We start from the raw sequence: 18,783 nt of genomic DNA, 5'->3' as shown, positions 1-18,783 counted from the left end.
TGATGATGTCGTTTTTTTTCCCCCCCACGCAAGAGGCTTTATTATCTGAAAGTGAGAGTGGCTGCCCCAGAGGGGGGTGGGGAGAGAGAGAGAGAGAGATGGAGAAGCAGAGAGAGCAGTGGGACAGAGAGAGCAGAGAGCAGAGAGAGAGAGAAAGCAGGGAGAGCAGGGGGGCAGAGAGACAGAGACAGAGAGGGCAGTCTGATGATGTCTTTTAAGACAAGAAACTCTGATATGAGCAGATTTCTAGGGATGGATAAGATGGTAAAGTTCCATTTTGGACATTCTAAGGACTGGCAGCCATCCAAACACAGATCTTCATTATCCAACAATGAGCTCCCCATATATTTTATAAGATGAGAGATTCAAATAAAATGTATCCCAAAACGCTTTATGCCCAGCTATAACCTTCTCTGAAAGCTTAATTTAAACATAAAATAAGGACATTGATTTTCAGTTTGTTTCTGCAGGCTGTGACTTACCACATCTTATTCCTTCTGCCCTTGAGAAATTTCACTACATAGGCCCCTGAGGTATTAATTCATATGAAAACTTACAAATCATTTTTGTCAAACTGAATCCATGTCCCCTTACCATGGAGAACAGAAATATAAGCATTCTCTCATATGCAAATAATAACATTTTAGTATCAGACACTAAGAACACACTAGAATAATAAAATTTTAGTATCAGACACTAAGAACACATTAAGAATAGAATGACCTTCTATTCTAATTGCTGCTGAAAGTGAAGTCTTTAAGTTTGTTAACCTAAAGCCAAGGCTTTCCATTCTGTCAGTTTTCCAGGTGGTATGACTAGTTTATAAAAACAACATGTGAAAGGTCACTTTATTTATGCATATATTTTTAATCTAGATTGCTTTGGGGGGTATCCCAGGAAGTTGCATTTCTCAAAGTTATTGGTTTACCAAGTTTTTCTTTATGATGGACACTTACCCTTGTTTTAACAATTTTCATCTAGGCTATAAATACTGTAGCCATTTTTTAAAGCAAGGAATCATGGGACCACAAGTTATATATTAAGTTCTCCAGTTGGGTCTGTTAGAGCAGAGCCAAAATTATTCTGAGGAGAGACATGGCCATGCCTATGAAGCAGTAAAGAGTATTTTCTTTTTCTTTAAATTTCAGGCACAAGTTCGTAGTATTCTAACCCAGCCAGGTTATTCAAACACATACCTCTGAACTCAACTACCAACACAGATTAGCTGTATCCCAGTTATTAGTCAGGAATTCACTGTCAAACTCACTAGTGCTCAGTAGTTTTCAAAAGCTCACCTGAGAAAGAAAAGCTACCTGCCTGGTTGTTTGAAGGATGTTATTCATCCATTCCTCTCTACATGATCTGAAATTCATTCCTGAGTTAAGCCAGATCACTACAGAGAGCTGCATACTTGGATATTAAAATAATTACTTTCTAAAGTTAATCAATTACTTTCTCTAACTTTCCAGCTCCAAAAAAAAAAAAAATGAATGAAGATTCATTCATTCAACTATTACTCACTGAACAACAATATCCAAAGCATTAGGTCTACAAAACAGAATAAGACACAGTCCTACCTCTTAAAGGCGCTACCTATCTTTCTAAGTATCTTTATCTATTTGTAGAGACCATATAGATAGAGTCCCATGTGATAATCACAAAGATGGTGAAATACACAGGGAGGGACCCTGCCCCCCAATCCCCACCAGAGCACAGGCAGAGGGAAGGTGAAGAATGACTGAAGAATTCCAAGCTCTCCTAGCATAATGTCCCTTGTCCTCCCGGGAGTCAGGTGTGCTAAGGATCAAATGAGAGGAGGTGCGGGGGGTGCTGTCCAAAGTCTAAGTAACTTCCTAGCTGAAGGGAAGAGTATTAGCTATGGTGCCCTGGGCTGCACACAGAAACTTGAAATCAGCTTAGTGAATACACAAATTTATCATCTGACATAACAAAAGGCCTAGAGATAGGGCAGCCTCCAAAGTCAGATTTAGAGGCTCAGTGATGGCATCAAGCACCCTCATTCTTCCTGCCTCTCAGCTCTGCCTGTCTCAGGGTTGGCCTTCCAGTTGAGGTAGAACAATGCAGCTTCAGCAGTTACAGGCATCACAATAAGTCACAAAGGGCCCCAGGGAAGAAAGGGACCCCTTTTCCCTGGTCCTCCTTAAGAAGGAAGAAATTTTCCCAGAGACCTTTGAAGATTTCTCTTCAAGTCTCAATATCCTGGACTTGGGGACATGCCCATTTATAAAGCAATTAGTAAGGGCCATGGGATGACTGCTCAAGGCTCACTGTAATCCCTTGGGATGTGGTCTATTTGAGAAAATCAACCACGCTTACTGCTACAGTGGCATTAGGAACACAAGCCAACTGGCTTGAAAGAAGTCCTTTCTTTTAGGAATCTCTCGTAGGCCAAATTTTTTTATATGTGCATTTTCTCACTTCAAGGAGATACTGTTTTTTCTCTACTTTCAATGCCTAGAAAGCAAGGCTGATGGAAAATTATCAAGTCATATCATACTACTCATTTTGCAGCCCAAACTCATGCATGTCAAACAAAAGTTACCGAAATCTAAGAGTTTAACTCCAACTTCAGTGGTCAATAGGATGTTATTTCCTTTTACATCATGGTGGATAGTTTTGTTGCTAGGTGTCTTGGCCCCTGGGGCTGGCCCAGAGAGATCCCCATGCCTGTGGGCTCTGAACCTGGGGATGTCAGAAGCTTCTCCCAGACCCACCTCAAGGCTCAGAAGTGTGGAGGAAAATCTGACAGCAACTGCTTAGTTTATATAAACTCATTCGTTTGCAAAAGTTAAGGCCTTCAGATGACCAGTACTCCCACCAGCCTTGCCTGTCCTGCCTGCCCCCTGGGCCCACTGGACAGAACCTGCCCTTAGCATTGCTGGTAGCTGCACATCAGAGGCCCATATTCTTGGGTCAGAGTGACCCACTGTCAGGCAGGGTTCTGTCCTCGGGCAGGTGAATGGGAGGGAGATGTCTGTAGAATTGAGCGGCACCCTTGAGGCCCTCCACCATCACTCTGAGCCCTCTAGACCTGTGCTGAACCCTGGCTTCTATTCTGGAAGGACCCTCCAGCTCGTCCAGTTAGTCACCTCTGTCCACACGGGCCAGCATCAGCTGCCAGCCAAGATGCCCTGCTGAGCCCAGCTCTGCCTCTGACACCTGTTTGTGGACAAGCCCCTGCACCCCAGCCTCTGTTTCCACATCTGTAAAATGGAGATAGAGGTTCCTGCTCTGTTTTTGGAGCCTGGTGAATATCAGGTGCTCAGGTTCATGGGTGGGCAAGGGCTTGTGGACTTTGAGGTCAGGTGGGCCCTTTTTCGAGAGGATCACCAGGCTTGGCTCTGCTGAGGACCAAGGAAGGCCATGAGGTGGGGGGCCAGGAGCACACCCCACATGGATGGGGGGACTGAGGTGTGTGGGCAATGCTGAACTGCTGACCCACTACCAACTGCACACCAGGCTGAGCTGGAGTCACAGCAGGGCACCTGCAGGGGTGGGGGTGAGCCTTGAGAAGAGTCCCCATGGGTGTGCTCAGGCCTGGAGCAGGGGAGACCAGCAGGGCACAAAGCACCAGATGGGGGATGTGGAGCACCCCTGTGGGGCAGATACAGGGAACAAAGGGATGCAGTGGACAGGCCGACTGGGGTCAGATGTCAAGAGCCTCGCGAGGGGGCTTGAGCCTAATCCTGTGGGCACCAAGGAGTTGCCGTGGCTCTGTGTGGGGCAGTGACCAGCTTGGACGTGGGTTTCAGACAAAGAACTCTGGCAGCCACACGGAAGGCTGGCCAGGGAGTAATGGCAGCCAGGAGGCAGCAAACACCGTGCAGAGAGCCAGACCTCGGAGCCACACCCGAGGCAGGTCCTGAATGCGGCCTCCAGCAGCCACGTGACCTTGGGGAAGTTAATATATCATCCCTGAGGCCTGTTTCTTTTGCTGAAGGTTAAATGAATTAGTCCAAGGTAAGCTGTCAATCGTGGGCCTGACCAATAGTGAGTGCTCAACAGGTGGCAGGCTTGATGTTACTGGTGGCAGCGGCTAATTGCTTCATAATCCAAGTGAGAGATGACAAAGGCCTGAACTAAGACAGGAACAGAAAGGGCAGAGGAAGACAAGTATTTAGGCTACAGGTGCTACGGTCCGTAGTGCTGGAGGGAACTTGGTGGGGTGTGGGTATGGGAAACATTACCGGTTTCTGGAGGGACACCAGGAACGGAGCAGGGGATGACTTCAGCTTTGGGTTAGGGCCAGGGCCTGTGGAGAGAGGTGCAGGAGGCGGTGCTGGGCCCTGGGTTGGGCGAGGCAGTGGCGACCTGCAGCAGAAGCACAAGGCCTGGCCAGGGGCTTGGCTCAGGGAGAGCCCGCAGAGTCGGGCTGGGTTAAGGCTGAACTGCTAGGCTCACACATCAGCTCCAGAAAGAGCCACCAACCGAATTCCTTCTGAAAGCACGAGCCAGGTGGGTGATGTCACCTTTCTGAGGGAAATTGTATATGGGGAAAAGATTCTGGGCTGGAATGACAAAGATGTGGGTCCTGGTTCTCACTCCAGCTTTGCCGCTAACTGGCTATGTGACCCTGGGCAGGCTGTTCCACTTTCAGTGCTCAGTGTCCTCATGCACCAAGGGGCACCTGCTCTGTTGCCACACTGCAGAGAGTGACAGCTGCAGCCCCACATGCCTGCTCAGTTAGCCACGCTCAGGGGCCAGGAGAACACAGAGGTAGATAAAATGCCACTCCTTCCAGGCCCACCTCATTCTGACTGGTTTGGAAGATTTGACTTCAAACTAAGGTCCCAGCAATGGCCTGGGGCCTCGGCAGCAATCCCTCCTGCCCTGGGAATTCTGGGCAGGATCTGGAATGTGCTTGGAGAGCTAGGTCATTGCTGTAAATGTGGGCGCTCTCTACTCTACTTGGTGGAAATCTGGATTTAATAGCTGGGCAGGATTACTCAGTTTCAGAAGAATTTTTCAATTTATGAAAGTGCTCACCAGGGAATTCCTTCTCACAGCAGAGCCCCGAGTGCATTCTAAGTATTGATCAGTGAGTATGTGCTTACTGCTGCTGGCTAAGTGCCCAGTGGAGAGACGGCATTTCAGCATCTCGGGACATCCCTACTCAGGATCCACGGGAGGAAGCCAGCACTGACTCTGGGCACAAGCTGCCTTCCTGCCCACTCCTGTCTTGTCAAAGGGCAACCCCTTTGTGTGTGAGGGGCTCAAGGACTGGAGGCTCTGGGGAAGGCTGCCAGGCTGTCACACCAGTGCCCAGGATGGGCATTGTGCAGGCCTTGGGCAGCCCTGGCAGGGGCTCGGTCTTCGGAGGGGACTCCAGCAGCACCCGGCGCCCACAGATATGGCTGCCTCAGGCTTGTGGGGGAGTGACCTCAGCATCAGGGGATTGTCGCTGGTCTCCCTGGCTTTAAGTGGGGTGGCCACCTGTGCCTTTGGGACTCCCACCCTTTGCCTCACCCACACAATGGCTGCCCCAGGCCTGGGGCCTTGCTCTTCAGTGGGGAGCTCTCTACAGCTGGGACCACCTGGCAGAAAGCATAGGCCTGCTCCCTCACTAGGCCTTCTCCCTGGCTCCCTGTAAGGGTACTTAACACTCTTTTACATTGCCCGGCCTCTTTTACGTAATACCCCTGCCCTCCGTCTTCCTCACATGCTCCTATAGCATCCTGGCTTACTTCTTTAGAGGATACTGTGTTATGATTATTTATTTACATGTGTGTCTCCTGCACTAGATGGTTTTTATATATATCTTCAACACTTAGCACAGGGCCTGACATATGTATAACTGGTATGGAAGACTGCAAAAATTCTTTGCAGCCCCCTGCTTAAAAGTGTGGAGTTCATTTCCCCACCCTTTGAATCTTGACTGGCCTTGTGATTTGCTTTGGACCATAGAATGTGGTCAGAGACATTCTGGGGGTGTGAGCCATGGCCTCAAGAAGCTTTGCCTGCTTTTGCCCATTCTCTTGGGGCCCCTGCCACCACTACTATATGAACAAGCCTAGGCTAGTCCGTTGGAGGGTGAGAGAGCATGTAGAACAGAGATGAGCTGTCCCCAAGGGACCATTTATGCCAGCCAGCCCTGTCATTGTCAGCTGAGCCCGACCCAGATCAGCTGAGACCAACCAAACTGCAAACCAGAGTCATAATCTGAATGGTTGTTGTTTAAGCCACTAAATCTTAGAATTGCTTGTTATGCAGTAAGAGCTAACTGATAAAGCATGAATAAATGATGGGAGTTAAGTGCTCAGAGAACTTTCTTCTTTGCTAGTTTGGTTTGAAGCTAATTAAAAAAAAAGCTGTGCAAAATTTACCATGTTAACCATTTAAAACTGTACAGTTCATTAAGTACATTTACACTGTTGTGCAATCAATCTCTAGAACACATCATCTTGCAAACCGGAAACTCTATACCCCATCAAGCAACTTCCCATTCCCCTCTTCCCGCAGCTCCTGACAGTGAGCTACCATTCTACTTTCTGTCTCTATGAATATGATTACTCTAGCTATCTCATATTAGTAGCATCACACAGTATTTGTCTTTTTGTGGCTGGCTTATTTCACTTAGCATAATGTCCTCAAGGTTCACCCACGTTGTAACATGTGTCAGATTTTTTTTCTCTTCTAAGCCTGAATAATACTGCATTGTATTGTTTGTCCAGTCATTTGTCCATGCACACTTGGACTGCTTCCACCTTTTGGCTATTGCGAATAGTGTTGCTTGGAGGCCAGTTCTTAACACCCAGTTATAGACATCCCTAAGTGCCCTGTCTCAAACCCCATTATGAGTGGTTAGGGTGCACTAGCTCTATGGACCCAGCAGCAAGTGTCATCAGAAGGAAAGGGGCCACTGGGGAGGGTCTGCCTGGGGTTGGATGCTTTACTTAGAGGCCAGTGAAGCCACAAACAGAACCAAGACTGGAGATGAAGTTGCAGTCAAACTTCTGCATATTTCTCACCAAACGACATAAGGTATTTGTCAGAGACTAATGGGCTTGTTCCAGCTGGATGAGAAGGGCTGTCTGAGGTGGTAATAAAGAGGAAGAGATGTCAAATATTAAAAGGCAATGAATTTCAGGGGCTTTGCAGCTGAGAAGTCCATTAAATCAGAGCCCCAAGAAAAGTTGTGTGACCAAATAATTTTTCTCAGAGCTCAAGTAAGAGCTCAGAGAGGTGATAAATGCTCCTATTTCCATTGGTATTTATGACACATGTTTGATAAAGGACCTGAAAAAATTATAAACTCAGAGCAGTTGTGAAATATACTGAGAAAGCCCAGCGAAGACTGTGTCATGCAGGCTCAGAGGATAATTCATACAGGAACGGAGGAGCCCGACACGTGCAGACACTGGGGGGACAAATTGGTGGCTTTACCCAAACACAGCCTCTTGCTGCTGCTGCTCAGCCAGGCCACCACTGGCTCCCAAGCCTCTTGCTGCTCTCCCCCCTCCCCCACTACCCAACAAACCAGATATGCACGTCTCCCTTTCTCCTTTTCCAAAGAACTGAGCTCAGAATTAACCCTGAGGGCCAGCTGGGCTCTAGCTTCCAGGTAGGACAGAATAGATCAGCTGTGGACTGTACACCCAGCCCAAGTCAGAGGGGTAGGTCCTTGACTGGGAAGTCGCAGCAGCCCCAGCCCCGTGGCCCCACATGGGCAAACCCTCCCGGGGTGGGCTCCTCTGGAGAAGGGAGGCGTGCACGGCTCAGACTTCTCGTCTAATCTAGACTCTCAGCGAGGAGACCTCCTGACTGTCCTGTGGTCCACATGGAAACTCCTGCCATGTATCTGCAAGGGAACAGAAGACCTAAGAGCAGTCACCACCTCTCACCAGCCCACCTTTTCCAAGTTGTCCAGTGCTGGGTGGCAGACTTATTTCTCAAGCAGTGATATTTGTCACTGAAGGCCCTTTATGTCCCTACAGCCCCTAGCTCATGGCCACACACAAGTGGGTGCTTGATATGCATTTGCTGGGCAGAACCGAAGATTACTTTCTGGTCTGAATATCTTCATGCCCTCCAAGATGGTATAAAAGTTGGTTAAGTTTTTCTTTAAAAATTTTGAAACCCTCATAAAACAGAAATATCCCCTCTCTTCCTCCTGCTTTGTGCTCCTGCCTCCTAAGTCCAGAGACTAACCAGAGGCAGCTGCCAGCCTAGGTTTGGGGGCAGCATGATGGGGGAGATCTAAATTAAGCTGCAGAATCACCATGACTCCCTGTGACCTGATACAAGGGCTCTTTCTCATTTAGAAGCCCATCTAGTCAAGGAATGCCTGATCCCTTATTTCTAAACTCCTCACCTTTGGCTCCAAGAGACTTCTATGACTATTCTTACCTTCATCCATAGCTTCTCTTCCTGTCCCCACATGCCCCCCAATCCTTTCTCCAAGCTCATGCCCAGTATGTCCTGTTTCTTCATTTGGGTTGTTTATTTTTCTGCTCCTTTGGCCAAGTCTTCACTAACACTTGTTTCTTAGGGCCCCATCCATCCCTTAAGCCTCAGCTTGAATCCCATCCTACAAGAATTCTTACCAGTCCCCACCCCAGACCTCTCCTGTGGTCCCTTGAGACCTTGTTGGTGTCTCAATTGCAGTAGAGCTCCCTGGCTGCCTGATTTCAGAGGAATGTCTGTCTGTCTGCCTCCTTTTTAGGTTCTGATCCTGGATGGTTTGTCTTTCTGGCCCCTTGTGCACCTGGCACCATGTTTTGCACAAAAAGTTCCTCTCTGATTTGGAATTCAGGGTGAGTTACGACCAGATGCAGACACACTCTTGGTGGTAAGAATAACTTCTCCAGAACAAGATCCAACAGAATCATCTGAAACGTCACACTTGTGTGAAACTTGGTGCATGAAAGAATGCAAAATCAAGCCCCCTGTAACTTCAGGAGACACCAGTGTTAACAACAGTTATGAGCCACAATTTGTATGGCAATCTATGGTTGCTAATTCATTGTCTACATCCTCTTTGGAGAGGGGGTGTCCATTCTGTCCAGCTCCAGTGGCTTTGTAGGGCCCTAAAGGGCCCCCTTGGCAAAGACCGACAGCAGCTTCAAAACAGACCAAAGGGAATGGTCTTTTGTTTGGGAAGAGATGAGGGAAAACAGGCGCAAGACTGTTAGGATCCCAGCACCAGTCTAAGGACCTTGGCCAGAGGGTGTGTCTGGTCCCAGGGAATCTGATGTCTGGGGCCAGGGGTGGGCACTCATAATACTCTCATGATGCTCTGTGCCCCCATGAAACTGTGTACTGCCTATAGTATATGTAGAGACACTGCTTCTTTTCCATTGGAAGGTAAATTCTTGGAAGCTAGGGTGGCAGGGGCATGGGTGGTTCTTGGCTGGAGGGACTAGGGTCAAGAGACCAAGACAGATAGTTGGGGTCAAGAGAGAGAACCCAGTTCAGCACCTTGGAGAGCTCTAAGTGCATAGGGCAGAAAGCTGGAGGTCTATGGAGAGCTTGGGGCTGTCCTGGAGCAAGCAACTAAGTCTACAGCTGGAGGCTGAGGAATGGACATTCCCTTCCCGAAGCAGACTCAAAACTTCAGATGCCTTGTGTAGTTTGGCCAGTTCGTTTATTCATTAAACAAGTGTTCTTTGTCTCCTGTGGGCTGGGCACTGGGCCAGGTCCTAGAGTCACATGTGAATGGACATGTCTGCAGACCTGAGATGCTCACAGTTTAACAGGGGACACACCAGATGACTGTGATGCCAAGTGAGAGGAGTTTTAGTGTGGCAAGCACTGGGCAAGGAGGCACAGAGGAGGGATGGCTGGCTCTGTGAGGTGGAGCATAGGGAGGCTTCCCTGGGGGCGGGGGTGGGGTGGTTAAGGGAATGTTGGAAGGGTAAGCAGGAGCTCCCCAGCTGGGCTGGAGGGACAAGGTGTGGCCCTCACGGATTTTATGTGTGTTGTCTGAGTGTGTGGTGTGTATAAGTATACCAGCATGAATGTATGGTGTGTGTGAACATATGATGTGTGTATGAACACACATGTATGCATGTATGTATGTGTACGAACATATGTGCATGCTTGAGCATGTGGAGTGAGGGGCAGGCCCAGACTGTGAAAGAAACAAACCCACAGTGGCCTTTATCCCATAGGAGGCTGTGGGCCATTGGGGGATTTTATATGAGAGGTTGAGAGAGTCAGGTTTGTCTCTTGTGCTCAGAATCAACCATGAGTGGTTGCACCCCACACATGCAGGCTGCCCCCTCACACATTCCTCCTGCCCCCTGGTCCTGTGCACACACCATCAGGCACTCCCATCTACTAGATTGCCTCTCTGCTATTCCCACTCTGATGCTCCTCCTCTGAACTTCCCAGGCACAGTCAGCCAGCCAAAGCACATTTGTCAGGTATCTGCAAGGTATCAGCCCTGGGCTGAAAGCTGGGGTGGAGGTGGGGGCTGAAGAGGAGGGAGGGGTGATAGGTGAGCATGAGAGTCCTGGTCCCGGGGCAGAGGGCAGCTCAGAGGAGACACAGGTGCTCACAGTGAGAAGCTGGACAGGAGTTATGTAACAGTCTGCAGTGGCACTGGAGGCCTTCTGAAGAGGGAGAGATGGGGATCTGGGGAGGGAGGAGTTGGGTGGGATGGCCAGGAAGCACAGAGGGTGTCGGGGGACAGCCAGCTATGTCACCATGGAGAACCAAATCACATGAGGACGAGCAGTATTCTTAACTTACGAGCTCATGGTCTAATGCACATGTACTGAGGACCTATTCTGTGCTGGGCCCTGGGCTATGGAGATGAAACGAGCTTCCCTCCACAAGGAGCTCAGTCTGATGGGGGAGATAGATGCTGCAGTGGACATAGGTGATTTGGGTTGCTTGGCATTGGAACCCCCTTTCTACTGGGGAGAACCCTAAGGTGGGAGGGGAACTGGGCCCTGTCACTGTGGGAGTTGAGCAGACGTGGCTCCATGGCAGCTGGCATGTGGCCATGAGGCTAGGCTTGGTTGGCCCGATGCTCATGCCCTGGACTTTGACACTCCAGCTGGTGCCAGCTGACGATGACAATGACGGCGTGGTGAACTGGTGGAGTTGGTGGCCCAGTGGCACTTGAGCATCCATGGGGAGCTGGTGCCAGTGTAGGGTCTCCAGCAGACCATCCCTGAGGCTGTGACCAATTCCCAGCCTCAGAGAAATACCTGGTTCTGCTTAATGCTGTCAGAGCTGTGGTCTGTGGTTGGCATCCCAGGACCCTCCATGGTACAGATACATGAATGCGTTCACGCTACACTGTATCACATGCAGCCCGATCAACACTCCTGGCAGCAGAGCCTGCCTGAGATGCTGGGGGCACAGGGTGCAAGTGGATGAGGGTGGGGGCTTGGCCTGGTCTCAGATGTGAGTGGGATTTGTTCACAGGGAGTTCTTATTAGGACCTGCCTGTGCAAAGGCCCAGAGCCCGGAACTGTTGCAGAAGCACACTGCCGGGGCAGTTGGCAATTGAATTAGGGCTGGAGGTGGGGGGGCAGGCAAGTCTGAGGCTGGAGCATAGGCAGGGTCACCACGACAGGCTTCATAAGCTGCATTAGGGAAATGAAAAAAAAAGATCCAGGTCACCTGGGGTTCACCAGGCACTGCAAATCCCACCAGGAGACAGCGAGAGCCGCCCCGAGCCACTGCTACTGCTGGGCAGTGAGCGGTGAGGATGAGGCTGGGCCTGGAGTGCGGAGGTCAGAGGACGAGGGCTCTGAGCTCTGACAGGAAGCAGGAACTCAGGACGGGGAGCGTCTACGTGGGACTGGGGCCGAGGGGAGGAGTTTCTGAGTGCTGTCCCTGCCTTCAGTGCCCCAGGGTCACCCACCAGGCTGGGCCTGGGGCCTGGCATTTGCAGCCCAGGTGCGGGTTGCTGCCTCCTCCTTTCCGAATCTGTGGATGAGCCCCTTGCTCGGATGGATGCCTGAGCACCTCTCCCAGGCTGTAGGTGCAGAGGCCCTTCTATGCAGAGGAGCTACTGACCTGCCCTCTGTCTTTAGCTCTGGTCCCAATTTACAGTTTTCTGTTTTACCTTTCACTATTCTAGGGGCAAGATGTCAGATTTCCAAATATAAACGAGACTCTGCAGCCAGCCTCTGCCAGAGGATTTGAGTAAAGACTTAGACTGAATGGACAGAGCTCACCTGAGGCACCTGGGGGCTGGTGGCAGCTACCACACCTCCCAACACAGCCCAGCCCCCTGGCAGAGAGGATGGTTCCAGGTGCTGAGCCTGGACGTGCAGATGGGTGACATCTGTTCCTCATCTGGTGTGCAAGTGGAGAGCATTCACTGCCCCCCATTCCTGTGCACAGGGCCCCCTGCCTCCCTCCTTCACTGCCCTACATTCCCAGAGGGCCTGGGCTCTGCACCCCTGACGGCTACACCACCACTCCCTGTCCTCTTTCCATCCAGAGGCCCTGGCTGCCCTGCCTTCCACCTGGGTGCCTGAGAAGCCTGGGTGAGGCAGCTGTTTGAGGGGGTGAGCTGAGAGCCTGGCTGGGGGAGAGGCCCCGCAACGGGTCCCAAGGTTTCTGCACCCAACACTGCAGACCCGGCAGGAAATAGAAGGACCATGAGGGTCCAGATGAGAAACGGGGTCTCAGATAACCCAATGGCCAGATACAACCCTGAAGCCTAAATTCTCATGTGCTCTGTCCCCCAGAAACTCGCTTTGTTCCGAGCTGCCTGGAGACTTAATCCCAGCCTGACAGAGCTTTGGGAAAGTCAGCCACCTGCCTCAGAAAGGGACACGGGTTTGGAGGAGCTGGGGAGGACAAAGTGGGCGGGCAAGAGAGGGGGAAACACAGCCCTCCCCTACCTGCTTTAGCAACAGCCAGGACTTCCCCAGAATTCTGAGAGCTGCAGTCCCAGAAAATCAATCAATACTTTTAAAGGATTTGCAAGAATTAGTGCACTGGAGCTGGAGTACCAGCAGTTCAGTTACCCAGGTAAAGAGAGAAATGAAATGGAAACTCCAGATGCCAGGGGCTAAGCGCAGCTCCGGGCACTGAATCACACCGCAGAGGAGGATTTGCAGCCAAGAGAACGTGAAGTGAGGAAAGGGGACTTGTGCCCCTGTGTGCATGTCTGGAGGGGGTGGCGACCCACCTCAGCCCCACTCGTGTCCTCTTCATCTCCCGGGCGGGGGTATCTCTCCGTAGCTGTTTGCCCCTGGGTCTCACCCCTCTGCCGGGCCTAGCCAGGGTCAAGTCTGGGGCAACACACATCCTGTCATTTCAGGAGAGGTGTCATTTCTGGTAGTAATTTCAGTTATTCATACTGCTGATGACCTTTTAATCATCATCAAGTAATCATCATGATCATTCTAGGTAAAGCAGGAAATAAGCAAAAGAGAAGAAAGTGGGGCTCGCCTTTAGGTGATAAGGCCCTGGCACAGAATTGGAGGTCAGGTATGCTTTAAAGTGCCTGGGCTGGCACAGGCATCACACCTGTGGAGAAACCACAGCCACCCGCGAGAAGCGGGTGCCCATCACACTGGCCAGTGGGGCCCTCGGCATGCACTGGTCTGTGAAGGAGACACCCAGCCTCGGCCCCGGAACGGTCCACAGGTGGTCTCTCCTGACATCCCCAGTCCCATCCCCTCTGGACTGCCTGCTGTCTGCCCTGGTTTAGCTCTTACCCCGCCAATCCCTCCCTCCTCCGTGTGTAATTTTTGCCTGCTGAATTCTGCCTCCCATTAGACTGCGAGCTCTGGTGGGGCAGAGATGCCACGGTTCATTCTCTGAATCCCCAGAGCCTGGCACAGCCTCTGGAACCCTGGAATGGGTCTCAGCGAGGCCCACAGGTGATGAGCGGTGACACACGTGTCCAAGACTGCGAGGCAGGAAGGACAGGCCTGTTCGGGTACACGGGCCTGTGCTCCTGGACCTCCCAATTTCCACCCCGTGGGACCCTTCTCAGTGTTCCCATTGTTTCTGCTGAGCTGCCAGCTATGATGATACCCATCTCAGCCGGGTCCCTGCCCCACAGGTATTTAGCCCGGCAGTCTATCTATGAGACTCTATAATAAACTCTCACGGGGAGGGATGACCCAGAGGAACCACGCTGCAGGGGTGGGGCTGGGCTTGCGGCTTGGCCGCAGCCCTGGGTCCTGGTGCAGCTCTGCTCTGGATAGGCTGCATGTGGAGGCGTGCGTGCGTGCGTGCGTGCGTGTGTGTGTGTGTGTGTGTGTGCGCGGCTCCTGGGGACCACCCACTGACTGAAGGTGGGCACGGAGGCAGTTCCACCCCTGCATAGACACGAAGGTGAGAAGCCCCAGCCCAGTCTCCTGGACAGGCTGGGTCCAGCATGGATCACCCTACATTAACGGAGCGCCACTATATACATGGGGCAGCAGACCAAAATGACCCAGCTGCCCTACTTTCTGCTTCTCCAGGTTTCCTGGCACAAAGTGCAATTACACACTCACTGGGGTGATTCCTGTGGAAGGGGCTGAAGGGTGTGGTGTGGACGTGGAGGGACCGCGGCCAGCCTGCCTTGTGCACATGTTGTTCCATCTGGGACGCGCTCCTCTTTCTCATCAGAGAACGTCTACCGTCCTGTAAGACCATCTCTGGTCCCACTACACGGGCTCCCCACACTGCCAAGGTGAACTTCGCAGCTGCCAGCCCTCGGGCTGTGTGCTGCTCAAGGGCAGGGACCCCAGCACTGGGCACCAGGAGGGGCAGGGAGGGTTTGCTGACAGAGCAACCGGCTTTGACCAAGAGAAAGTGGAGTCCCTCTGGACTCGGGAGGGTTGAGGCACTGCCGCCTGGCCAAACGGAGGGGTGTCCAACCAGCTGGGTCTGCAGTCCCCTCCAGAATGTGGCCGGGAGTCCTCCTCGACTCTAATCTCAGCCCTCAGCAGGGACCAGGGATGGGGAAGGCACTTTTGGGCCTGACCTAGGAGCTGTCCTGTCACCTGTGGGCCCAGGCCTCCCTGCCCAGCTCCATCCCAGTGGGGAATACTGGTGTCCATTTGGTGCTCCAACTCCTTCGAGGAAGGGAAGCCATCTCTAGGCTCCCTGGAACTTCTACAACTCTACTGCGGGGCCCAGGCTGGCTCCCTCTTGGGGTGAGTGCTGTCCCTCGTGGTGGGGTGATGAGGGGTCTTCAGTGGGATTGGAGGATCTGGGTGGGACATACAGCCAGGCCTGGGCAGGCTCAGGTGGAGGCTGGGAGGTTTTCCCTAGCACAGCTGACCTAAGTCTTGGGAGGGTCTGAAAACCAGGCCATGGGGCTCCCTGAGTCCCTAGAAATGATCCCATGTGTCCCAGCAAAGGTGGATTGGGAAGAGGAGTGGGCTGAGCTGCTCTGGCTGCCATCGGAGGTGCCCCCTCAGCTCCCTCTGCTCCCCTCCGCTTCCTGAAGGTTCTGAAACCAGCATCTCCCTCCTTCCTCAACCTCTGCAAGACAAGCTACGGTTGTGCCCATCTCCTGTTAGCAGAATTAGCAGGACCTATACCACCTGCCCTGAGCAGCATCTAGTAACGTGGAACATCAGCACAGCAGGAAGAGACTGGAACTTTCCATTTTTCTGGTAGGTGCTGGGGAGGGGAATGTAATGGGCTTCAGTCCCTGCTCAGAAAAGCTCTCACTCCTCAGGAAAGCTCTTAAAAGCAGAGCCTGGATGTGACTTGTCTCTGCTCCCCAGTGCCTGGCACCCCAGCTTCTGGCCCTGAACAGGTTTCAGGTAAGGTTTGAATGAGTGATGGAAGGAATGAATGAATAGTTGCTGGACTGGAGAAGGTGTCCTGGAATAGGAGGCACCGGGCTGGGCCTTAAATGGACAGGATTTGAGCTGACGGCCGTGGAGGAAGCGCTGCTCCCAGAGTGCATGGCACAAGCAGAGGTACACAAGTGGGCAAGTGCATGGAGGGACCAGGGACTCTAAAGTCTGGGGCAGTGGGGCAGGAGTGATGGCACTAAGCAGGCAGAGGGAAAAGCTGCAGAGGTGCAGAACCCTGGCAAACAACTCCATGCACTGAGGGACATTAGCATTTCCAGATCTCCAACCTTTTTCTTCTTTTGTGAGCACCCGCCAGGGGACGGAAAAGCACCCTAGTTCTTGGCTTTCTCCCAGACTGGAAAGAGGAATGGGGGGAGGCAGTCAGGGCTGGGTGGGCTCACTTGGAACACATGGCTCCCTCCACCTCCCCCTGCCACATGCACCTGCTTCCTCGGGACCTGGGCAGCGATGGAATCATCAGGCTGGAAGTCATCTGGGAGGAGAATGGGCCATGTGCCTCAGACAGAGCGAACCCTGGGCCCTGTCCTGGAGCCTTCACTACTCCTAGGGCTGACTGGAGGCCCAGGTAGAGTCCAGGGTGACCTAGATGGCAGGGCCAGGAGGAGCAGCCAGGTCTCCAGATGCTCTAGTTCTGCAGGAGATGACACTGTACGGCAACTGTGATGTGAAGAAGGGCATGGTGCCCTTTTACTGAGAGCCTGCTGAGTCCTGGTACGGTCCCTGTGCCTCGCACACCTCCCCGCACTGAAGTTATGAGTGTCTTGTGCACAATGTGCAAGGTGAGTTGAGACACCGTGTCTCCACCTGGAGGCTGAGACTGGTTTGGTCTGGCAAGGAAGGGCCTGCCCTTGTCAGGTTAAGGCATCAATTCTTAACCTTGGCCTTCTTCATCAGGAAGCTTCAAAAAAATATGGATGCCTGGTCCCCACCCACCCCATTCAATAGTATGCGGCCCAGTATAGGCACCAGATTTCTAAAAACCCCCCAGGATATTTTAATGTCTAGCAAAGTTTGAGAAACTGTCTTATGACTAATGCTGTTGTTGTTTTGCCTTTTTGTTCTTATTCCCAAAGTGTCCAGATCTGTGCTCAGAGCTCAAAGAAATTTACTGAAAAAATTAAATTAAATTAAGGAATGACAGCTCGAAGAGCCAGGAACTTATGCAAATGAATGCAAATAAATACACACTTCCATACATATGTTTATGCAAATATTCTCGTGGTCCTTGCAAATCACTCACCCACCTGCAAGCAGCTGCCTTCAGTTTCTTGGTGAGAACCCTGCCCGGGTTAATGACAGGTGGTATCATGACCTCCCAGAAAGACATCTCTATTAGCAAACTCACCCCAAAAGTCCTCCAGGGCCCTGCTCACTGAGCCCAGCTCTGTGCATCAAAAGCCTTTCCCTACTCACTCAGGCCTCAGGGCTCACTCAAAGCCACAGACCTGGGAGGGAGCAGCTGCCTGGTGGGCACTTCAAGGCCACCAGGGCTGTGGGCAGAGAGAGTGGGGGCCGGGCAACTGCCAGGGGTCTGATAGCTGGAGGACAGTTTTGATCAAAAAGGCACAGATGGGCTGCCTTTAGTTATGTGCTAGTCTGGGTGGGCTGGCATGTGGCTGGGCATTCAACCGTGCTTAGGGCATCCCACGTGTGTGTCTGCCTGACCAGGTGCTGCAGCTGATTTATATAAATCCAGTGGCAGATACTGGACTTCAGAACAAAACTTGCCTCATCAAGATGAGAGACTGGCACCCCCCACCCGCACTCCCTTGTGGATGCTAACTGGCTCTAGCACCAGTCTGCCACCCCTTCTCTCAGGTGACTGCAGACCCTCAGGATGCCCTTGCACTGCTGCCTCAAGGAGGAGCCAGCTCTGTGACCTGCTGGCCCCTGGCTCTGCTCCCTGAGAGGACCTCAGAGGAATGAAGCCTCACTGCTTCCTTCCACAGGCTCAACCCTCCCAGGGGCTCCCTCCCGGGGCTGGACAAACTCCCTCAGCACTGCCTGGGGTGGGGCGAGTTCCCTGGGGCGGGGTGAGGGGGGCTGGAAGGTGAACCAAGCTCCGGCATTTTGGGATCCTAGCTCAAGCCTGCCCTGGGTGGCCCTGGGAAGGTCACACAGAATTTCTTATTTCTCTAGTCGCTGCACCCAAGAGGTGGTGGCCATAACTATTTGGGAAGCTTTGGGGAGCTGGAATGTGAGCTCCGTGAGGGCAGTTCTATTTGTTATGCATAGCTGCACTTTTGTTGGCTGACCTACTAATGATCATTTCTTCCACAGCGCCCTGTCTCCCCTCTATCTCACTCTCTTCGCCAGTTGTTCTTGTGATTTCATGTACAACTTGTGGGGGGAAGGTGTGGCCTGTCCCCTGCAAGGTGCTCACCTCCAGGAGGGCAGCAGTAGTCAGTGTCCCCCATGGATCCAGTGTACGTCACCTGGGCACAGCTCTCCCTTTGGGTGGTGGTGGTGGGGAGGGGGCAGAGGGCTATCAATACTTTCAGGCTGTGATGGAAACCCAGGGACTGGTGTTCCAGTAGGGGCCACAAGTCAGTTCCGGAATGATTCTTCTCAGCAAAGATGGTTACAGTGACATTTGCATTTAGCACGAGAATCTCTGAGCTCCCTGTGACAACCCAGCCATTCAGGCCCTAAAGCACCCTGGGAATCCAGCTGAGTGGAGTGAAATCTGCCATGCTGGGTTGGGAGACAGAGCTTTGCCTCACTGCCCACCCACCCTCACTCACTGCCCTCAGGGGTCACTCTCAGCTCTTGGGCCAACTTTCCAATAGGAAAATAAGCTTTCACACTCAGTAAAATCTCTGCCAGAGTACCAGCCAGCCCCAGAGCAGCTACCAGCCTCCCCAGGCATGAGAGACAGGCCTGGACCCTGGAGAACACTATCTCCCTGCTGCCTGCTTCACTTTTGCTGGCTTGAATTGAGCTTATTCTAAAGGGCAATTTTATTCTTTAATTATTTCAGGCTGACCCTTCACCTCTTTCAGCTTTTCTGGGCTGTTTGAGA

At 52.0% G+C, this 18,783-nt stretch overlaps 1 protein-coding gene across 1 annotated transcript in view; it reads left to right on the top strand.

The window, feature by feature from the left end:
* The window catches only part of LOC140845609 (uncharacterized), a 47,039-nt gene that overhangs the window by 27,485 nt on the left and 771 nt on the right, over positions 1-18,783 (top strand). The window contains exons 4-9 of the mRNA XM_073220209.1: positions 8,684-8,774; positions 14,409-15,086; positions 15,383-15,551; positions 15,666-16,540; positions 16,835-17,032; positions 17,430-18,187. Coding sequence (XP_073076310.1) covers positions 8,684-8,774; positions 14,409-14,577 — 260 coding nt within the window. The 3' untranslated portion in view covers positions 14,578-15,086; positions 15,383-15,551; positions 15,666-16,540; positions 16,835-17,032; positions 17,430-18,187. The remainder of the gene's footprint in view (positions 1-8,683; positions 8,775-14,408; positions 15,087-15,382; positions 15,552-15,665; positions 16,541-16,834; positions 17,033-17,429; positions 18,188-18,783) is intronic.

Source organism: Manis javanica, chromosome 2 (assembly GCF_040802235.1).
Source record: "Manis javanica isolate MJ-LG chromosome 2, MJ_LKY, whole genome shotgun sequence".
In the NCBI taxonomy this organism is placed as follows: Eukaryota; Metazoa; Chordata; class Mammalia; order Pholidota; family Manidae; genus Manis; species Manis javanica.
This window is presented reverse-complemented; position numbering and strand designations above follow the sequence as displayed.